The 21196-nt window shown below is 38.3% G+C and overlaps 1 protein-coding gene across 1 annotated transcript; it reads right to left on the reverse strand.

The window, feature by feature from the left end:
* Positions 1-6023: 6023 nt before the first annotated feature.
* stum (stum, mechanosensory transduction mediator homolog) lies at positions 6024-16130 on the reverse strand. Its single transcript, XM_086167205.1, has 2 exons — positions 15156-16130; positions 6024-6226 (listed from the first exon to the last, which is right to left on the reverse strand). Exons 1-2 carry the CDS (start codon positions 15577-15579, stop codon positions 6024-6026), a joined length of 627 nt encoding a protein of 208 aa, XP_086023331.1. The 5' UTR covers positions 15580-16130.
* Between the last annotated feature and the right edge of the window lie 5066 nt (positions 16131-21196).

Raw genomic sequence — 21196 nt, forward strand, 5'->3', positions numbered from 1 at the left:
TTAAACTATAGTGCATTTGACATTATCTTGATATTTTGGTATTTACAATTTTAATTCTATGGAAAAAATATCTATGGAAAACAATTACTTGAATTTGTGTATTTAAAGAAAGTTATTTCTAAATAACAAAATAGGCTGTTAGTAATAAGTTAGGAATGCATAATAATTTTGAAAATCATCTAACCCCTATGAATTGTACGTACCAAAAGAACAGTCAGAGACTCTTGCACCATAAGTCCATATAGACCATGATGACAACTCACTAACATGGTGAAAATAATCCCTTGAATCCTTCAGCCAGCTGGAACACAGGAAACAGGAAATACTCCCTGTGCTGCAGTGACTTCTTTAACACTACAATAAATCTCATTTTAAGAGACCAATGATTTTTAATTTGGCAAAATTATCCCTGCCCAATTTACAGAAAAGGGGCCGGGCCCCATAATTGAAATGAAACAAGTAGCAAAGGCATATAATCACAACCACAGCTTATTTAATTGCAACATCTTTCGTCAACCACCAAACCACGTGAATTGAAAACTAGTGTTGTCACAGAAATGTCATATTTTTATAATAACCCAAAATACGCATGCTGAAATCTGTACATGGCAGGATATTCATTCTACAGTCAAAACAAAACAAACCGCACAACGGCATAATTAATGAACTAAAGAAAAAAAAAACAGCCAACACATCATCAATCAAAGCATATAAAGATTTGTCTTTCAGAACTGTGACTCAGTTAGGATGGAAACACTAAATGCTTTCACATTTATGCACTGTACTCAGACCATGAACACACTACTGCATCAAACATTTAAAAGGCGTCAAGCTTTTATGGCAAAGTGTCATTGTTACAACGGTATCTACATAGATAGTAATAATCTGACCGAAAATGTAGGTAACATCTCCTTATACAAATGGAGTATGTCTTCTTTAGAGGCACATCTGACACTGAGGAAAGAAGGTATTTTACCACCTTGTTTTTTCCCAGAAAATTTTGGAAACTTCACATATTACATCAAAAACTTCTTTATATATAAAACCCTTAATGAATACTTTTCTGGGTTATTGTGAGTTAAAATGGCACAAGTGAGTTTAGCAGCCCTTCACTGCAAGTCTGGTGATAATGGTTTTGATGAAATGAATACATGTTGTAGTACTTCCAAATTAAAAAAAAAAATGGAATAATACTGGCTGTATCCTCAGGACAAAATGGTGAATTTAATGTTCTTTGATATAGTCAAGGCTGTGCAACTCCACTGTAAACCAAAGGAAACAGAGCTGTTTAAAGTGGGAGCTTTTTCATTTGCTTTTGGCTTTTGCAACCAATCCAACCCAAACCACAAGTGTTTATCTCTCAGAGTGAAGACAGTGTTTCCTGCAAGAATAAGATTTTCAGCTGTCAGTGAAGAAAAGGAAAGCATGAAATTTCAAGCACAGTTTGCGTTACCCCTGTGGGCACGGCCTGAAAATGTTATGCTGGAAAAAAAAAACACTCAATTTTACACCTTTGGATGACATCAGCAAAATAAGAAAAAATCATGTGTTGAATAAAAACGATTCCAAAATGACCTAAAATCTAGCACCTAAAAACACAATACTACATACTTGAAAATTGTTTGATAATTATATGAAAACAAGAAATTAAACTGAAAACTTTAAATAAAAAAATAATTTTGCAAGATACACCAGGAAGAGGAACATGCTTCAGTATCCATTTGTCATACGCGTTTATAAATATGAGTTAACTGGTTGCGCCATTAGCGTCATATATCTTTTGAATGATTTTATTTTGATGAGGAAGCAAACCAGGCTTTTAGAGCCCATACACAGCAAAGCTGGCTGGTTATTCATCTATGATGATGATATAAAGTCATCAGAATTAAATGTTTAATCCTCTAGTCAGCCAAAGGCTTTATATTTAAAAGTACTGTAAGAGACATTTTGACATCAGTTTGATCACATCAAACTGATTTACAATATAATTGGGTGGAAAATATAATTTTCCCATTTGAGATTAAAATCATCACCGGAGAAAATGGATTACTTCACTCTCAGGTAAACATGTGATGACACTTGCTGCATTCTGAAACAGTATGTCAATGTGTTTATGCCTTGCATGAAGTGACAGGCATTACAACTGCAAGATGTCTAATTATTCATTTCAATTGAAATTGTTTGAATTGCCACTGATTCATGATCAGTAACTGTAAGATTTATTTATTTGATTTTTGCTTTTGACACTTAAAACACTGTGGAATTATTTAAATTTTCACTTACAATATTAAGCACCCTTTCAGAGACTGATAAAGTGTGAAAATCTCATTAAAATGACTGCGAACTCTGCAAACAGCACATCTCTATGGGGGACACTTGCAGCCTCAAATGACATAATGAAAGCACTGGGTTTAAAATAATAATTTTCAACAAAAATTATAAAATATAATGAAAATCTGTGTAAAACTTGAAATGGTAATTCAATGGACAACCTTTTTCTTCTTCTGTAAATCCTCAAACTTCTAAAAAATAAATCTACCAGATCCAACAAAGGGCTAGAACTCTGTAGTGAACCCATACATATGAAAGTTATTCATGCTGAAAACCTGATACAGCTACATTGCACAGTAACACAATGTCTTTTTCATACTAAGTTTCACCAGAATCACAAGTCAAAAAGTAGTAAATACATACAACTTAGTTTTTCTTACCATTACCTTCTCTTTTTCTCTATTATAACATGTATGATAAAGCTCAAACAATTGTGAAATCATTGATACTGGACAAAATTCATCCGTTTTATTTTCTGAATCATGTTTCTCTTATGGCGGTAGCTTCTTTTCTCCTCCTGTTCCTTTTGGTTTGTAAATTAAGCCCCCGGCCAGGCGAAGAAAGCTCATTTACATATGTCGAAGAAAGAGTTGATCCTCGTCGCCTCTTTCTCAGTTACCGTAATCTTAATCGTGTCCTTCTGTCACCCACTCAGCTGCAGGACGTCAGAGAGGTCACCATCAGCTGTCAGGATTTGGAGGTCACACTGTCCAAGAGATGAGCAGGTCTCCTTCAGACGTCCTGTGGAATTCCCTGGTCTCTGCAGCCTGAGTGAAACAGCCATTTCATATCAGAATCTCATTCGAAGAAGGTATTCAAGTACTGCGTGCATTTATAAAACATGTTGGTAAAATATCTCCTGGTATTTTCTAATATCTTACTATCAATCAGTTGAGATAATTGAAGTAATGGACAGTGGTAACAACTGGAAAGGGTTAGCATTTCATGTCTGCAGGCTGAGCTTTAATATTAATTTCACATTTGGTAAAGTCTTAAACCTGGACCTAAGTTACCAGCCAAGTTTACTTAATTTTTAAGGCAATGTTGCTATTCAGGTACTTTTATTGGAATTTTTAAGGAATTTCACTCCCATTTATGCCATTATTTTATAGCACCAAGCACAACATTGTTCCACTATCATACTACCATATTATGTCCATAATGAACTATTCTATGGTCCATGCAGCATTTGAGTGGGACATATTTAAGACAAACCTATGATAAACCTATTATAAACATAATAACAAAAAATATAGGGCCAAATGCCACATAGGAAGTTGTTCCGAATCGATAAAAGGAAAAAAAAAATTGATATCCCCCCCAAAGAATCAATAATCAATGCTTAAGTGGTGGTAAAACATGAACTAATGAAGAAAACACACAAAGAAAAAAAAATCAGAGGGTTTATCCTTTCAACATTCAGACAATGAATGGGTATTGATTTTATTTTTTGCAGAGGTTCATTAAGTTTTGTTACAAACATTGCTTTTCTGAACTCAAGATCTTCATCTAAACTGACCCTCTGCTCGGGAAATATTGCATATTTCGGCTGTTTTCCTCTTGAAATTAAATAAGTAGTTTTGCATGCCGCTTTTGGCACGTGTGAGTCAGGGTCAACGAGTGCATAATAGATATGTTTGTGGTCTTGAACCTTTAAGGCTGCGGTTTCCAAGGTCAGTCAGCCTTAACGGATTCACTTTTCTGAGTTCATGTAGAACATACTTGCTGTGAATAAATCATGAGAAAGTTTGGGCCTTTAAGTTTTTGCAAGTATTTTGAATCCTGGGAAAAGCCTTTGCTTGCTTTGTAAATCTTGATATCTTGGTTATATTTAGACCATCTGAGCTTTCACTGTTTCCACTGTGCGACTCCACTGGAGAATCGCAAGGGAGTTAAAAAAAAAAAAAAAAAGGGAATACCTACCGTCAGAAACTTCGTCCGGCGATGGTGTAGAGCAACAAGGGGTGAGAAGAGACAAAGCACCAGTTATTAAAGGCGATCAATACCTTCAGAGATTCATTTTCTATTATGTACATTCGTTGCTGTACAATCGAGGGTTTCCGTGGAACATTTCCAAAGAGCTGTCATTCTGGCCTCACCCCTCTTCGTACAGTAAACGATGAAATAGAGTACAACAGGGTAACAAAACACTGGCCTCCTGGATCAATATGTCAAGAGATGGAGACTGGTAACAGAGTGAGATGGAGTTAGAACAGGAGAAGGGAAAAAAAAAAAGAAGAAACAAAGGTGGCCAATAGTTGGAGAGTGGGGAATGAGGGGATGGGGGGGAGAAATGATGTTACAGTGGAGGAAAAAGAGAGACCAGGATATGGCAAGATCAAATAGGAACAATCATTAGATGGAGAAGAAAGGCCAGGAGGAAGGCGACCAACGAGACGGAGAAAATACGATCATTACATGGATGGTGAAACGGGGAGAGAGCAGGAGAGAAAAGAACAGAGGACTTGTGTTTCTGTTGTTTATCAAAGCGTTATCAAAGAAATAATTGATAACATGGAACCCAGGCTCATTAGGGAGCATGAAAACGACGGAGAGAGACCTGGTGTTCAATAATTATCGTATTTAATAGAAGCGATAAGGGCTGAAAAGAAGCATTAAACCCAACAGCGGCAGGGATTTGCATCGTGCTGGCAAATACTTCGTTCGAGCTCGGTCCTCAGCTCTAATAAGAAAATTACCTTCATAATATAGTACTGTATAAATATTCAAGAAGCTTCTCGTTGTGTGCGCTACCAGAGAAATATATTTGAGCGGCAACAGTTGAGTAAGGCATGTATGTGGCCAGAGGCCTGCAAAGCAGGGAGAGTCGGGGGGTGGGGGGTGCATGATGCACATAGGGATGCTCCCTCCCACGCAGACACATGCACACAAACACTCATTTACTTTTTTATTTTTTAACCGCACAAGCACGATTGCACACGGTTGCACACGTCCTCGCAGTTCGCGCACAGACAACTAGTCCCTTTGCTTGTACAAAAACCCACAATTACCTCATGTAAGCAGGCAGGGCATCAAAGGATGTCTCAGCAAATGAAGGAATACGCGTGTGTGCGTGTGTGCATGTGTGTGCATGTGTGTGCGTGTGTGTGTGTGTGTTCACTATATCACTACATGAGCAGCCAAGTTGAAGATAGTCCTCTAATGGTGGAGGAGGTAAAAGTAACCTCCCCCTTTTTCTTTGTTCTTTGTATTCACTGTCTTCTTTTACGGCATAATTGTTTCAAGACAACGTGAATCTTTCTCACTTGTTTTCCCTTTTGTAGACTTAATTTTTCTGCTTAAAAATAGTTTTAAGAAATTGGTGGGAAATGATGGAAAAGAAATGTACAGATAAAAATAACTGAAAATACAAAAAAAGGGAAAATAATAATTCTTTTCTCGCACAGAACAGCTATGTTAAAAGGGTAACTGTGTGGAAGACAGGCACCCCCAATGTATTAAATGTAAATATGCATGTTTCTCTCTTTTAAAATAAGATAAAGATTTTTGAACAAGCAGCCATGGACATTCACACACTCATTACTCAATTTCATTAATACTTTTAATGAACTTGATTTATTGATTTAAAGTGGATGTTTGTTCCAAATGAAATGAACATTCCTTCAGTTGCTCTTGATATCTTACAATAAGTAATAGTAAAAGAATAGACACAATTGTCACACAAGATCAACTCAGACAAATGAGTACTGACTTGCTAGGATGACCATGTCCATTCCCCAGAATATGCTCATGATCCATCCAACCATGATAACTGCCGTCAGTATCTGGATGAGGGCGGCCGCCACGTTGAGCCAGAAAACGCAGCAAACGCCTCGCTCTGAGATCAGCTCACTTCGGGCACCGCACAGCACGGTAAAAGCTGATATGAAAGTACCTGTGGGGGAGAAACAGTCAAAATGTAATCATCTCTGAAATTTGGGATGTAATAGGAAGGGGGGGAGGGTGGTTCAGAAAAAACACTGATGTAGTGATGATGGTATGTTTGAGCTAACAGTGATGGTAAGACAGCTTGAGGTTCAAATTTGTTTTCAGTGCATGGTGGTTGGTTCTGTTATGTTTGTGGTTTCTGAGCCTAGCAACCCTAGGCCTGTGAAAAAGTCTTATCAACTAAAAGTCGATTTTCCTGGTATTTGTGGTGCTAAAATAGAAAATGAACAAGACATTCAGGTCATTTTTGAACTTTCAATATCAATTAATGACATTAGTAGACATTAGGATTAGTATTTATGACGCTGGTGTAGATTTGTTTTTGCTGTGCTTGTTTTAGTGAATTTAGATGTCACCTTTGTGCCATCATTGAAGTCAGAATGCCAGTTGGGAAACATCTATTTGTCTGAGTTTTTTTTTTTTTTTTTAAGTGTCAGCGATGTCAAACTATCGCTCCATTCATATGTTGTCACCATTGGTGTTGAAACGAGACTGCGCTGCAGACATCAGTCCAGACAATTGAATAGAAATGCACAGGGCTTATACTTAAAAGTATATATATATATATTAAACAAATAACAAATATGGCATCCATTCATAGTTATGATAGTCACAAGGCAAGTACATTAACATTGTAGAGACACATTTAGTCCAATTGACAATACCCTTGTACAGTCTTTTGTGAGTGCATTATTGTAATACACATCCCTTTGGTACGTGATAGAACATTACACTGCTTGGCTGAACAGGTCACAAGTTTTCCCAAACTATCAATCAAAAGCTGTTTTAGATTCAACTCTTATGAAATTCAAACCTCAGAGTGATTTCCAGCTCCGGTTTCCACGTTATATTGTGTTGATTGTCCGGTAATTGCAGGGTATGTTTGTGGTGGGATTACTTTTATGATTCTTATGCTTTTTTGAATATGTTATTTTGAAAAATATCATGGTCACTTTTGAATTCCTTCAACTTGTTTGTCATTTAAAGTTAAGGTTTGTTATTTTCTTCGAGCTCATTTTGAGATTACTAAAGTTTACTAAATTTCAGTGACTTTTTTAGGGGCAACTTTTTACTGAAACGTCTCCCCGAAGTTTCAAATTTTCCAGTTATGACTGTTTCCTTTTCAGGTGGTAACTTTCCAGAATCCTACGTGTCTCATGTTTTTGTTATGTTCGGTTTTGACAGCTGGTTTTGTTAAAGTAGATAAACTGAGGTCCAACTACCTGGCAGACCAAAACATTTGAGATGATATTGAGGCAACATTTTGTTCAATGAAGAAAAGTTATGCTTGTATTAATACATGTCACAGGTTTATTCCTTTTAATTTATATTTGATTAAAGATGACATCAGTTCTTAGATTTAATCCCCCACCACGCTCTCTTTCCCGCTGTCTCAGCTTTCATCTGTGCTCTACCAAGTTTCATAAAAATTGGTAAACTTGGTTAATGCTGTTGAGGCACTGAAAAAAGATTGTTACAAAAAAACACGACCTTTGAAATAGAAAAAAAACCAGATCATCATACACCAGAGCACTTGCTTTCATCATAGACAACACTTGTCTGCCAAAACGAAATCCAATATCAGTCCTCATTCCTGCAATCAGTAAACCTTGACCTTCCAGTGCCCCTCCTGTTGCCATGACAACTTTTTTTTTTTTCCCTGGAGGCTTCTGCAAGTTGGATTTCTCCCTCATATTTTCAACCACATATTCACATTCACTGACCAACCAGCCACATCTCACTTGACTATGGTTTGATACAATAACTATAATTATTGTATGTTGGACTTTGAGGATTTTAAAAATTATTACATAGCCAGACGCACGTATATATGGACACTTTTACAATGCACTCTGATCACATAATTAATCACACAGAAATAAGCTTTAAATACTTGTGCCAAATTGTAAATAAAGTACAGAAACTGAATTTTTTTAAAAGATATTGTGATGGGTATAAATTTAAAAAAAAAATCCTTTTATTCATTTTTGTGATCTATATCACCAAAACTACTGTAGTATACATTCAGTCTTATTGTCAAGATGTGAAATGATTTTTTTTTCACTCATTAAGTCTCAAAATATTATATTATATTATATTATATTATATTATATTATATTATATTATATCGTATTGTATATATAACTTTTCTCTTAAAGTTTGCCAGACTGAATACAATGATTACTTAGTGTCAGGCAGAAGCTGCATCCACCCTCCCCTTTCTGTTTGCTCCATTTCTTGTCATATTTGTGGAAGGGAATGAGTCGAGCAGGTGGGAAAAAGGAGGAGAAAGAAAGAGCGTCCAGGCTGCCAGGCGCGTCATCCTCCTCAAGAGCATCAAAAAGCCAAAGTCGACTCATGTAGGAGTTTCTCAGGCTGTTTCTCCACTTTTCTCTATTACTGTACTGTCTGAGGAACTAGATTAATTCATTTTCACCAATATACTCAGTATATCCTTTTATCCTTACAAATTTGAAAGTAGACAACGTTTACTACATGATGACCCTGTCTAAAATTGTCTGAACAATTTTAAATGGTGCTATTGATACGCCCAAATGGAATAATTATAAATTGGAAAAACATCTAAAAAGACATTTCCCTGACAGATAGGGCATCGGTGTTATTTTGGGGTACCAGAGGCTCCGCCCACCCACCCACCAGCAGATGCTCTGGCTGCCGGTGGAGTTGCCCACCTCCAGACATGTGGCATGACTGACAGCAAGCTGGATGGCTACACCATATTCCCATCTGAGTTCTTGGCATGTGACGAAGGATTTATGGGAACTTGCACACATTTTTTTTTTTACATCTTCTGGTGTTGCAAACAGGTAGCTGTCAAACCCATTTCAATATCATCCAGGAGGTGTTTGCGAAATTACCTGCTTTAGTCATTATCTGAGTAATTGTTTTACACTGTCAATTTCAACTTAATGGTTACCTGTAGGCAGCACAGCCATGGCACAACATCACCTAATAATACTAAGGTTGTCTGTGCTTTTATTGTTTTTGAACCAATTTAGCCGATACAATGCAAAACGAATAACCTCATTGGAGTTGGAGTTGTTCTTTTGCTCACACTGATTCATTACGGGAGTATCTGGCGTGTTAGCAGGTCTCTTCACCAATCGCTAACTTGCATCTGCCTTGTAGCCCTGAGCAATTGGTGTTCAAAAAGAGACACCTGCTACTGCCATAAAGTGCTTACGATTATTCCAGCAGGAGCACATCAAAACCATGAAGGTGCAAGAACAGAGACAAAACAGTAGTCTAAAAATGTGACTGCTCTCCGAAGTGCTAATTAGAGATTCAGTCAGGTGACAACATTCGAATTCTTCCACCTCTTCTTCCTTATTGCATCTGTTGATTCAAACGTTGATCACAGCTGAGTTTGTTTTTCTTTAATTCCCATTGATAAATCATTCTTTAAATTAAGGCCCCGAAAAACATATGCATCACACATCCGCTGATGTGTTATATCTGTAATGTACACAAACAGTTAATTAAACAGTGTAAAAAGAAATGAAAAAAATATATTGAATAATATATTGGGGCGGGGGGGGTTCTCCACTAATGTAAGGTTTATTAACTGGAAATCCACACATAAAAGTAAATTATTTGTCCTTGTAAATGCAATGCTTTTAGTACTACTGAAGCAGACACACACAACAAATCAACCCCCGCAACAATGAAGGTGTAATGAATCTTAAATCCTCCCTTTGTGAGGGAGATATCTAGACAAACCGCGTGCGAAAAGCTCTTGGATCATCTATGTCACATGTGGGAGATTGTGCGTGTGTGTGCGTGTGTGTGCGTGTGTGTGCGTGTGTGTGCGTGTGTGTGTGTGTGTGTGTGTGCGCGCATGCCCCCCAGACTAATGATTATAATTTCCAAGAGAACTCTACAAAGCACCCACTGCTCGTGTAGGAGGTTAATGACAGAGTGTAAGAGTGTGAAAGACAAAAAGAACGAAAAGAAAGATTATAACTAGAGCATAGAGAGAAGCCTGATTAGTATAAGACAGATTTTGTCAAGTGCAGGTTGGTTTACAGGAGTGTTCACAAAACATTTTGGTTTTAGAGGAATAAAAAAATCTCAATTCAGACATTTTTTTTTTCCGTAGCATAAAAGAACACGCAAGCCCTCCTGCAGGTAAACAAATTAATATGTGTTTGAAACTCGGCCTGACAATGGATTGGTTGAGCCTCCCTAAAAGGCTTTTTCCAGTTTCGTAAATTAAATCGGAAAGGACAGCCTTGCAATATTTGCGAAAGCGCAGTGTTCGGTCAAGGGATGATTGATATTAAAGCTTGATGCATTCAGATGTTAGTACTTTGTAACTACTACTTACATCATTTGCAGTTAAGCTACTGTTAGGAAAAATATAGGCATTTGTCATATAGTCTGCAAATATCAGTGAGGGGGTAGCTGTGAATTTTATTCTATTTTTTCCCCATTTATGAATACAACACAATCTCCTCATGAGGACGCAGGGGCTGGAGCCCTTTTTTTTTATTTTTTTTTTCTATACCCTTGTTTATATCAGTTTCAAAAGTAGTTTTGCTGGTACAATTCAAACAATAGACAATCTTCCATGGGAAGCCCACCTCTCTACATTCCCTTCCTATTAGTACCTCTAGGCTTTATCTTAGGACTTTTTGTGTTTACTAATTATGTCAATGATACATTGACCATCCACACTAATATTTAAACTAAATAAAGAGCATGTGGTGATGTGTTTAAAACATAATCTTAAACTATACATTCTAAAGGGAGACTCAGTTTTAACGTGAAACAAGGGGAGACTGTTATGTAAGATAATATTTTCAAAATGATCTCGGATTATCTTTTTTCAGTGGTAAAATACTTCCATTACATTTATGAGGGTGCATTATTTTTTTCGTCGAAAAATGTTGAAAACTGTTGAAAAGTGGTTGAATCGATAAACGTTCAAACTGCTGCCTGTCAAATGTAATCATGATTATTATAATGTCACTGTTGTCACTGTATATGAACTGCAAATGAAAGACAAAGAGATCTGGGAGACATTATCAGTTGTTTTCCTTTAAAAGTTGTTTTGTTGTGAAAAATGTCCTCATTTTAGTTTGAATCATGGGTTTTGGGGAGAGGAATGAGTTTTACTAAATGCACTTGGAGAAAAGTGGAAATAGAATCACTCGACTGGTAATGGCAGCAAGTTAAAATGTGGAATTTTACTTTAATATGTTACATGATATAATGAGAGAGTGCTTATCTCTGGAGATTTCTCTCACCTCATTTTACCACCTCTACTTGGTTTCCACCTCGTACTTCTTTATAAACCCTCAGAAAACTAATATCATCTCTTTGCCTTAATGAGCCTTTTAACCTTAAAATCACAGTATCTTCACTCCTAACTATCAAATCTATTCACTATAAATGAGGACAAAAGCTGTCTGTAACTTTTGCTCAACTGTCTTTTGATCCTCATAACATAAGTCACAAAACACACACATCCAGAGGCAAGATGTTAGCATGACGCACTAAACCAATGTGTGTCCCCACCGTCACATAGCATTGAATTATGCACACGTGAACACACACATCCACCCACGCGACCACACTGTGAGCTAAATTGTACATTCACTTTAGTTGTGTGTTAAAGCTCACACTTTTCCAGTCCTGTTATGGCAAGATTGCAACACTCCCTGGTCGCTGTAGAGTCTCTCACAATAACTTATTTATACGGCAACAGTTGATTTATCACTTTCCCTGCAACTGCAGAACACTGGATACCAGCTACTGAGTTACTCAGTGCAGATTGTATCTTCGGTATTTTATATTGTGGGGGAAAAATATTGTTCTTGTGACATAATTTAAGACAACATTAATATATAGAACAAATAAGTTTGCCTGTAAAGCCCTTGGTCAAAACACACACTCATTATGTACATGTTTCATTAGCTAAGGGAAAGAAAAATCAGAATATTTATACAGGCGATGCAGTTCAATTTTTGCTTGAATCTGGTTTGACTGGAATTGAAAATATGGGTTGTGCAAACTAGAATTTTATTTAGTTAGTTTCAATTTAAAGGTATAATGCAACAAAATTACATACATAGAGAGAGTCTCCCTGTTTGTGCATTATATGTAGAATAAAAGCTTAATCTTAGATTAGCATTGATTCTAGAACCAGGAGGGAACGGCTGCGCTGCCTCTCTCAGAGGCTGAAAAATAAGCAAATGTGCAATGATTCCTTCATTTTGTTTTTTGTTTTTTTTGTTTGTTTTAAAACCTTGGTGAACAGTTTTCGAGGTAGATTTGGAACTGTGAAGAGAAGTGGTTTCAAGAATCTTTTACGTCTCTAAAATGCTCAGCCTCCCCCGGAGTGGCAAAATTGAGTGAGTCAAAACAAAGCGGCGTCAATTACCGCACATTGTGGCAAATTATAATATAACTTATCCGTTATTAATCCCCATGGGGAAATTCGTTCTCTGCAATTAACCCATCATGGATGAACCATGAGCAGTAGCCTGCCGTCCGTCGGCACCAGTTAGGGGTTCGGTGTCTTGCTCAACAACACTTCAACACACTAGGAGGAGAATGTTCGGTTCCATAGATGATTGCGCTACCTCTTGCATCACGCCGCCCCTGAAATTGATTCTTGGATACAATTTCAGTGTAAATTCTGGGCATCAATCTTTCCCATGTTAGTGTGATCCTTCCCCTTTGGGATGGATAAAGCACCACCCTGATCCGTGCACACATTCACGTCACCCAGTGGCTTTAGCGCCAGTGGAATCTGCCAATGGGGAAAAAGCAACAGAAAGTGGCTCTCAAACGTTTTCTTGATTCTGCGCATTTACTGCTAATTATTGTCCCAACCGTCAGAGCTTGCATTGATCTTCTCATCAAACTGTCAGCAAGAATGTGAAAAAGTGTTTTTTTTTCTTTTTTTCCCCCCCAAAATATATTGGAAAACAAAGCTCAGGCAGGCAAGTATATGAATGCTGCATTTATTATAAACCAATTTTTTTGTTTATAGGGGCCTTTTCACATCAGACCGGGGGATTGAGTCTTCATCTTAACCAATCGTATTTAATCTTTTTTTAATCTTTGATCGCCCCACCCCCGCTTCCACACCCCGTACCAACGACAACACAAAAAAAAACTCATTAAGGTGTGATATTTTTCCGTTTGATTGATTATAATTGCTGTGTATGTCTGCATGTATTCACCTGTGTGTGTGTGTGTGTGTGTGTGTGTGTGCGTCCGTGTACAAATAATAGCAGGGGTATCAAGCTCCACTTGGATTTGTGTCCGAATTGAATAGTTAAATTGTTGTTGGCCTCGAGGTTGAAAAGAATAATATGCAGTTATCAGTCTCAGTCAATTCGACACAAATGGCATTGACGCATAGACACCCAAACGCTCCAGAATACATGGACGATTGTATTCCCTTTAGTGTGCGTTGTCATGGCAACTGGCTGTGCCTATTCAATGAAATGTCAAGGCATTCAGGCAAACACACATGCACGCACATATACACACAGACACACTTAGATGAGAATTAAAATCTGTCAGAAAAGTGTGTCAAGGAAACAATGGTGTCAAAACATGTGGAATCCTAATGTTTGAACCAAAGGTGTGCAGACCCTGTTTTCATTACACACCTGTGTTTTAGAGGAAAAACACACATAAACTGAAAAGCTGAGTAGAGGTTTTAATGGGTGGGATGCAGGTAAACTCACTTTTCTTATATTTACAAATGCTGTGCTGTTTCAAGTGTATATGTATGTTTGTTGTGCGCTAAAAGATCAACGTACTTTTGCAAGTATGAGTTCTCTATAAAGAGCAGATGGGAACGTCATCTTTCCCAGCAATGATTCATCCCTCTATTTTCCTTAGCTAAGCTACATATAAGTTACCTGTTGAATCCGAGACGCTCCACTAAATATCCTCCGTCCTAAATATAACTCTCAAAATTCCTCCAAGGAAGAAGTCATCACAGACTGGTTTGATATATACAAGACTGCCTCCTTCTGTAAATGTAATTACCTCCAGTATATCTGTTTATGCACTGGACATTTCCTCCATGCGTGTTTCTGCTCAGAACATAATGGGCCTGCAGATTAGATAATGCCAATAATATCAGGCACGCTCTAAATGATCATCTTGTAGAATCCTCTAAGGAGGCAGTGAATGAACCTGATATTCTTTGCAAACGAGCGTTCGCGATGCTAAGTGTTTTTGTACCCATGGTAACTAGTGTACATCTACTGAGTGTATACCGCTGGGCGCTTGTATGGTTTTGTTTTTTTTTTCCATCATTGCGCTTTTTACGTCACACAGAGTGCCTGTTCAGCCTCTCTCTTGTTGAAAGCCTTCGCTCACACGTTTATGCATTAATACAAGTGAACACACAAGTTGTTATTTCTGAAGTTGTTGATTAGATGTATATTATTTTGTCACATTACTTTTGAAGATCCAGTCAATATATATATTTAGGGACACTTTTTTGAGTCACTGACTTTGTTGAACAAAAGGAAGTAAAGTGTCTGTTTGCAGTGTCTGTTTTGTGAGCTTGGTTGTTATGTGTTTGCATGCATGCGTGTGTTTGTGTGAGATATGACAGACACCATGTGTGGTTATACACTTGTAATATCTTCTATTTTTCTAATTCAATATTTGTACTAACGCTTGTTGTGTTGCTTTAACTTCCAAACGGCTCCCATTGCACCTATCGACTCCTCATGCCTCTCTCGCACATCAACTTCATCTCTCATTTCACAAACCCATGCACGTTTACACCTCGACCCTTTGACAACTCCAACACAAGCGTGAGAGAGATGCTCAATTATGGAGATATTAAATTAAAAAAAAAAAAAAATGTTGCTCACCAAGTCCAGGTATGAAAGTGTTGAGAAACAGACAGATAACAGCTAGAGGAAAAGGCATCGTGGGTATCGCAGCCCTCAGGGGTCCCTTCTTCTCCCGCACCTCCACCACCACACCTCCTCCTGCCAGGGGGGCACCAGGCATGGCTTTGGCTCCGAGGTTGTCCCCCGTCTTCATGCCATGCTCTGCTCCCCCTTCCTTCTGAGCCATGTCTTCTGTCCTCTTCTTTTTTTTTTTTTTTTTTTGATTTCGGACTAAAAATAGCCTGCGATAAGCAGGTAAGCTGGAGAACTGATGATTTCCCTCTCTCTCTAGTTGAAGCTTATTAATATTAAAGAAAAAAAAAAAAGCTGAAATGTTGCTAAAACAGAGCAGTAGGACAATCTCAAACGTGAACAAGTATATCACTGTCTGTTTATTATTCATATGATTATTATGAATTTATGACATTATGAATTTATGACTCGTAATATAGTGTATATATGTACATATACGTCGCTATTGAATCAAATAAATCCGGTTTCTAGATTTTTACTGCCAAAAAATTCAGATTGCGGCTCACTCTTTGTCCTTAAATATCGATAACATTCGCGCTCACTCTCCCCAGGATATATAGAAGTCTCCACCTTGCCTCAAAGTAATAAGCTCCATCAACAAAAGTGAAGTGCAGCCCCCTAAAGACTCTTGGTTCGGCCTCACACACATTCCTACAAGTCCTCCAAAGTCAGCGGACGGTGTTAACAGAGGTCATCCATGGCCATTATCTCCATGCCCTACAAACTCTTCAGGAATCAACCAATCCTCAAAAGACGTGCGCCTCTTCTTGGCAATTTCCCCTCAGAAGTCGTTTTTCCTTTCTTTCTTTTTTTCTTTCTTTCTTGGTATCTTTCTTGTTACACTCAACCCACACCCAGTCAGAGGAGAAAGTGCACAAACCAAACCCTCTTTTCTACAATCTCTCTCTCTCTCTCTCTCTCTCTCTCCCTCCTTGTCTCCCCATCTCTCCCTTCCCTTCCGCCCCTCCATTCGCTCCAACAATTTAAAGGAACAGTGCATCAATTCCTTTACCCTCAGTGGGCTTTCATTTCATGCATCTGAATAAATTCATTTATTAAAGACGTGCATTAACAGACGCAATGATGTCTATTTAGTCTCGAACATCAGACGGGCTTATTAACGAACGCACGTCTTTGCATTTGCGTTTTATAAACTATAATATCCGGCCGCCTGTTTTTTATCGATCTTTTCTTGCTGGTTACAATTTAAGGAGATAAATTCTTGGCATATTTTATGTGAGAATACATGTCTTTTGAGGGTGGACATCTTGAGTTTCTGGACACAAAGAGGACAGTGAGAAACAAACGATAGAGAGGAAAGGGAAACAAAGGAAACAAGGATAGGTGGGTTGGTAGAGAGGATGGAGGAGCAGCTTGCGATGGAGAAAGAGCAAATAATGTCTCCATAATTTTTCCTCTCAATCCCATATGTAGGAATTCAGACGCCTCCCCACACACTTTCCTACCTTTCTGACTTTCTCGTCACAGCTGCTCCCTCCCGCCTCTATCGCATATTCATCCCCGCTTCTTCGCCCCTTCTTCACCATGTCAACGTGAGCCCTATTAAAAACACAAGTGTCAACACTGAAATTATTTTTTAACCACGTATCTCTGTGGCATCATCCTCTTCTCCTCTTTCTCTGTCATCCGTCTGTATTTCATCTCCTAGCAACCGGGAAGCGCTGGGTAATTATTCCGATATTGATCTCTGTAGTTCGGCCCTTTCCACCACCACCCCCACCCACCCCGTTTTTCTCATTTGTCTCTTTCTTAACATTTACTCAATTCCCAATTTTAATTTCCTCGTAATCTCCTCCGAGTCTTATAATATGGCTGCAGAGGAGAGTGGTTTTTATCAGTTCTCTGACAGAGCAGAGGAAACTATACTACTAAACTCAAGCATCGTTTTTTTTTTTGTTTAGTTTTTCTGCTAAAGGCATGCATCCTAATGTGATGAGGCTTCTTTCTATGACAATGTGATAGGAAAAAGTTATATTGCAGATGCCTTGAAGTGACAATTTGGCTCCATCAACTCCACCAGGCTATTGATTATGAAAGCGAAGCTACTACTCTTTGTTGGACAGTTATAATAATGTGTGTGTGTGTGTGTGTCTAAACAAGATGAAAGTGCCCAGTGTTGGATCTACCCATTGCTCTGGATCTGTCAGGATACATCTTATGGACTGAGCTAATTTTAGGTCAACATTAATGGCTGATGAATGCGTTGTATTGATCTGTGTGTGTTTGTGTGTGTGTGTGTGTCTGTGTGTGTGTGTGTAAAAGACATTTACACACAGACTTGCCCGCAGGATGTCACAAATTCCCCATAGAAACATTAACATCGTCTGTGCCTTTCCCACACTGTGCTTTTGGGTTGAATCAAATCTCAAATGTCGGGACTGATGGCACGACACTTTCTCTCCAACTTAAGGAAACAAATCGTCTTTATGTCTGTCTGCCTCCATCTGGTGCGGTGAACTGCTTCAGGTACATTGCAATAGTAGTATTTCGTGATACGATGCAACAGTGGGAGAGCATCGTTTTACCCTTCATTAGCACACTGGATTATCTAGAAGTACATTTATGGTTGATACGTGTTATTAACGGTGATTCAGACACATGCTTCAAAAATCCTATTCTTAGAAAACAGTAGCATGTATAACAATATTTTGTAAGGACCTTAATCTGGAGACTACATTCCCAGGACCATGTTTGTACAGGACATTGTAGCCCCTTATTTGGTAAGGATTTTAACTGGTTTTATAAGATAAATAGTAGCAGTGATTTGTGCTTGTTTGCCTAAAACATACATGGTTTCCACACATACCTAAGTGGTATGTTTGTCTAAAAATGTGGTGCAGAGCCACAAATGTTTCATTTTGATAGAGCTCAAAAATAGAATTGCAGTAGGCAAATTGTTGGTAACGTGGTTTTAATAAAACATTGCAATGACCGTACCCTATATTCAAAGTTGCTTCAATCAAAACACTTTTTAAAAACACTTTTTGATTGTAGCACCTCAAAATGATAACCAAGGAATCAGAGAAACATCTTGATATCCATTCGGAAACACCCCTAAATTCAGATTGACTATTAGGAGTACAGAGATGACACCGAAAAGGATTTAAGAGGACTGAAGATTGCAACAGGATTATAAAACTATGGCTCATAAGACGCCAGGAAAAACAGAAAGAGAAATAATAAAATAAACAAAACTCTCCCCTAAGACTCCTAAACCAATTAAATGAAGATGAGTTCATCAGTTGGTTCCCCCTGGACAAAATCCATTATATTGTTGCTATCTTTTACAGTTATATGCGGTGTTGTCAGAATTTGCTGTTTGTTTCTGTAGATGTGTCGCCACATGGTAAAACTGTTTTATTTTTGAAGGTGAGAGATTATTTTTTGACCATGCCAGTGCATAGCCAACTTCTCTCCGAGTGTAAATCGCTCCTGTCAGGAAAAGCTGACATCATCCATAGGTTATTTATATACTGAAGGTGTGTGTGTGTGTGTGTGTGTGTGTGTGTGTGTGTGTGTGTGTGTGTGTGTGTGTGTGTGTGTGTGTGTGTGTGTGTGTGTGTGTGTGTGTGTGTGTGTGTGTGTGTGTGTGTGTGTGTGTGTGTGTGTGCATGTGCGCATGTTCCTGATGGCATCCTCATTGTATTTGTCTCCCTTGACAATATTATCACCCAAGTATCTGACTCTAACTTCTCATCCGCTGACCTTACTGGCTGCTATCTTCTTGAAGTCTTTTATTATTATTATCATCCTTATCATTAATATTATAATTATTTATCACTCATAGTAGAATATTTTTTGGTTTTTAGCATCAATTGACTGTAATCAATTGACTGAATGATTCTGAATGATGACAGCAATATATGGTTAACACAGGTCTGGCATATTGACAGCTATACAGAATGTGAAGGAATGCATTGTGCATTGTGAGACGTGGCCACTGTAATAGAGAGGTGCATTGTTTAGGTTTAAAAAAAGCGTAAACGGAAAACACAAACCATATTCAGATTTTGTAAAATATCAAAATAAATTAAAACCACAGATCCACTGGCAGACTTTTTTTGTGACACCGACAGAGGCAGCTTCACATAGATATGAAACAACATAACACATTTATTTATTTGACTAATCTCACAATGTGTTCAGGGGATTAAAACAGTAGAAAAAAATATATACATATACATATATATATATTTTTTTTCATCTTCATTTAGCTTTTCCCTTCAGGGGGCGCCACAGCGAATCAGCCTTCTCTAACCTTATTTTCTGTATCCTCCTCTTTCACACCAACTACCTTCATATCTTCTCTCACTTCGTCCATAAATCTTCTCTTTGGTCTTCCTCTAGACCTCCTCCCTGGCAGCTCCAATTCTAGCATCCGTCTACCAATATATTCACTCTCCCTCCTCTGTAAATGACCCAACCATCTCAGTCTGGCTTCTCTAACCTTCTCTCCGAACCATCTAACATGTGCTGTTCCTCCGATAGACTCATTCCTGATCCTATCCATCCTGGTCCCTCCCAAAGAGAACCTTAGCACCTTCATCTCTGCGACCTCTAGCTTTGCCTCCTGTCTTTTCATCATTGTAGCTGTTTCTAGGTCATACGGCATCGCTGGTCTCACCACTGTCTTGTACACCTTTCCTTTCATTCTGGCCGATAGTCTTCTATCAAATCGTACCCCTGACACTTTTCTCCACCCATTCCAACTTGCTTGAACCCGTTTCTTTCTTTTTTTCCACACCCTCCGTTGCTCTGGACTGTTGACCCTAAGTACTCCTCCAACTTCTTGATCTCCACTCCCTGTAGCCTCACCGTTCCACCCGAGTTCCTCTCATTCACACACATATAGTCTGGCTGCAACTAACTTTCAATCGTCATCCTTTCCGGAGCATACTTCCACCGCTCTCTAGATTTTCCTCAACCTGTTCTCTGCTCTCACTACAGATCACAATGTCATCTGCAAACATCATGGTCCACGGAGATTCCTGTCTAACCTCATCTGTCAGCCTTAACATCAACACTGCAGACAACAAGGGGCTCAGAGCGGATCCCTGATGGAGTCCCACCTGCACCTTGAACCTCTCTGTTACACCTATACCACACCTCAGCACTGTCTCACAGCTAGCATACATGTCCTGCACCAGTCTGACATACTTCTCTGCCACTCCATGAACCCTACAAACAAAATAACTATATGTGTATATATAGCATTTCTCCTTTTTCTTGAAAAAAGATAATTTGGTTGGACTCCAGTCACATTGCACCATGTGGGTTACAGGAGCTAATCTTATGAGAGCAATAGAAGTCCACAACTGCTTGGACTGGAACCACAGGTGGCCCTTTAGAGCTGGTGAACTGATTGGAGGACCTTGGCGCACAGATTTGCACATTAATAAACATCAGGAGGGAGAAATTAGACAGTTTCAAGTGCAACAATCCAGTGCTACAATCATACACCTACAGTGAGAAGGTCCAATCTACTTAATTTCCAATCAAAATATCAAAACCCATTTCTGTGACAAAATGACAAGATAGGATTAGAAATGTTGTTCACCTGTGAAAATGTATCTGTAAAATATTAATCAAGAATTTACTAATCAAAAAGTAATTCATATATTCCACTGACATTAATTGTTGGGCTTAACTGGGCTGAAAAAAACCTTTATGTCTTTTATAGGAATTGATACTGGAAAATGTAAAATGACAATATTGTGCATTAAAGAACAAATCCAGTTCTTCAAAATTTTAAAAGGGGTTTCCTGATTACATCACATTGATGTGTTTTGCTGGTTGATCTGGGGCACGAAAAGAAGAAGAAATCTGTCATACAAGGTTGATAGCTGATAATTGATAGCTGACGTGATTTTGTTGATTAATGTTGAGATTCCTCTCAGGTCATCTTTGCGACTTATATCTGCTCATGCGTTTCTTTGCAGTCCTTACCCTTAGAAATACTTTCTTGA

Source organism: Fistularia commersonii, chromosome 20 (genome assembly GCF_037954325.1).
Source record: "Fistularia commersonii isolate RoL2024-O1a breed Wild chromosome 20, RoL_Fcom_v1.0, whole genome shotgun sequence".
Classification (NCBI taxonomy): domain Eukaryota; kingdom Metazoa; phylum Chordata; class Actinopteri; order Syngnathiformes; family Fistulariidae; genus Fistularia; species Fistularia commersonii.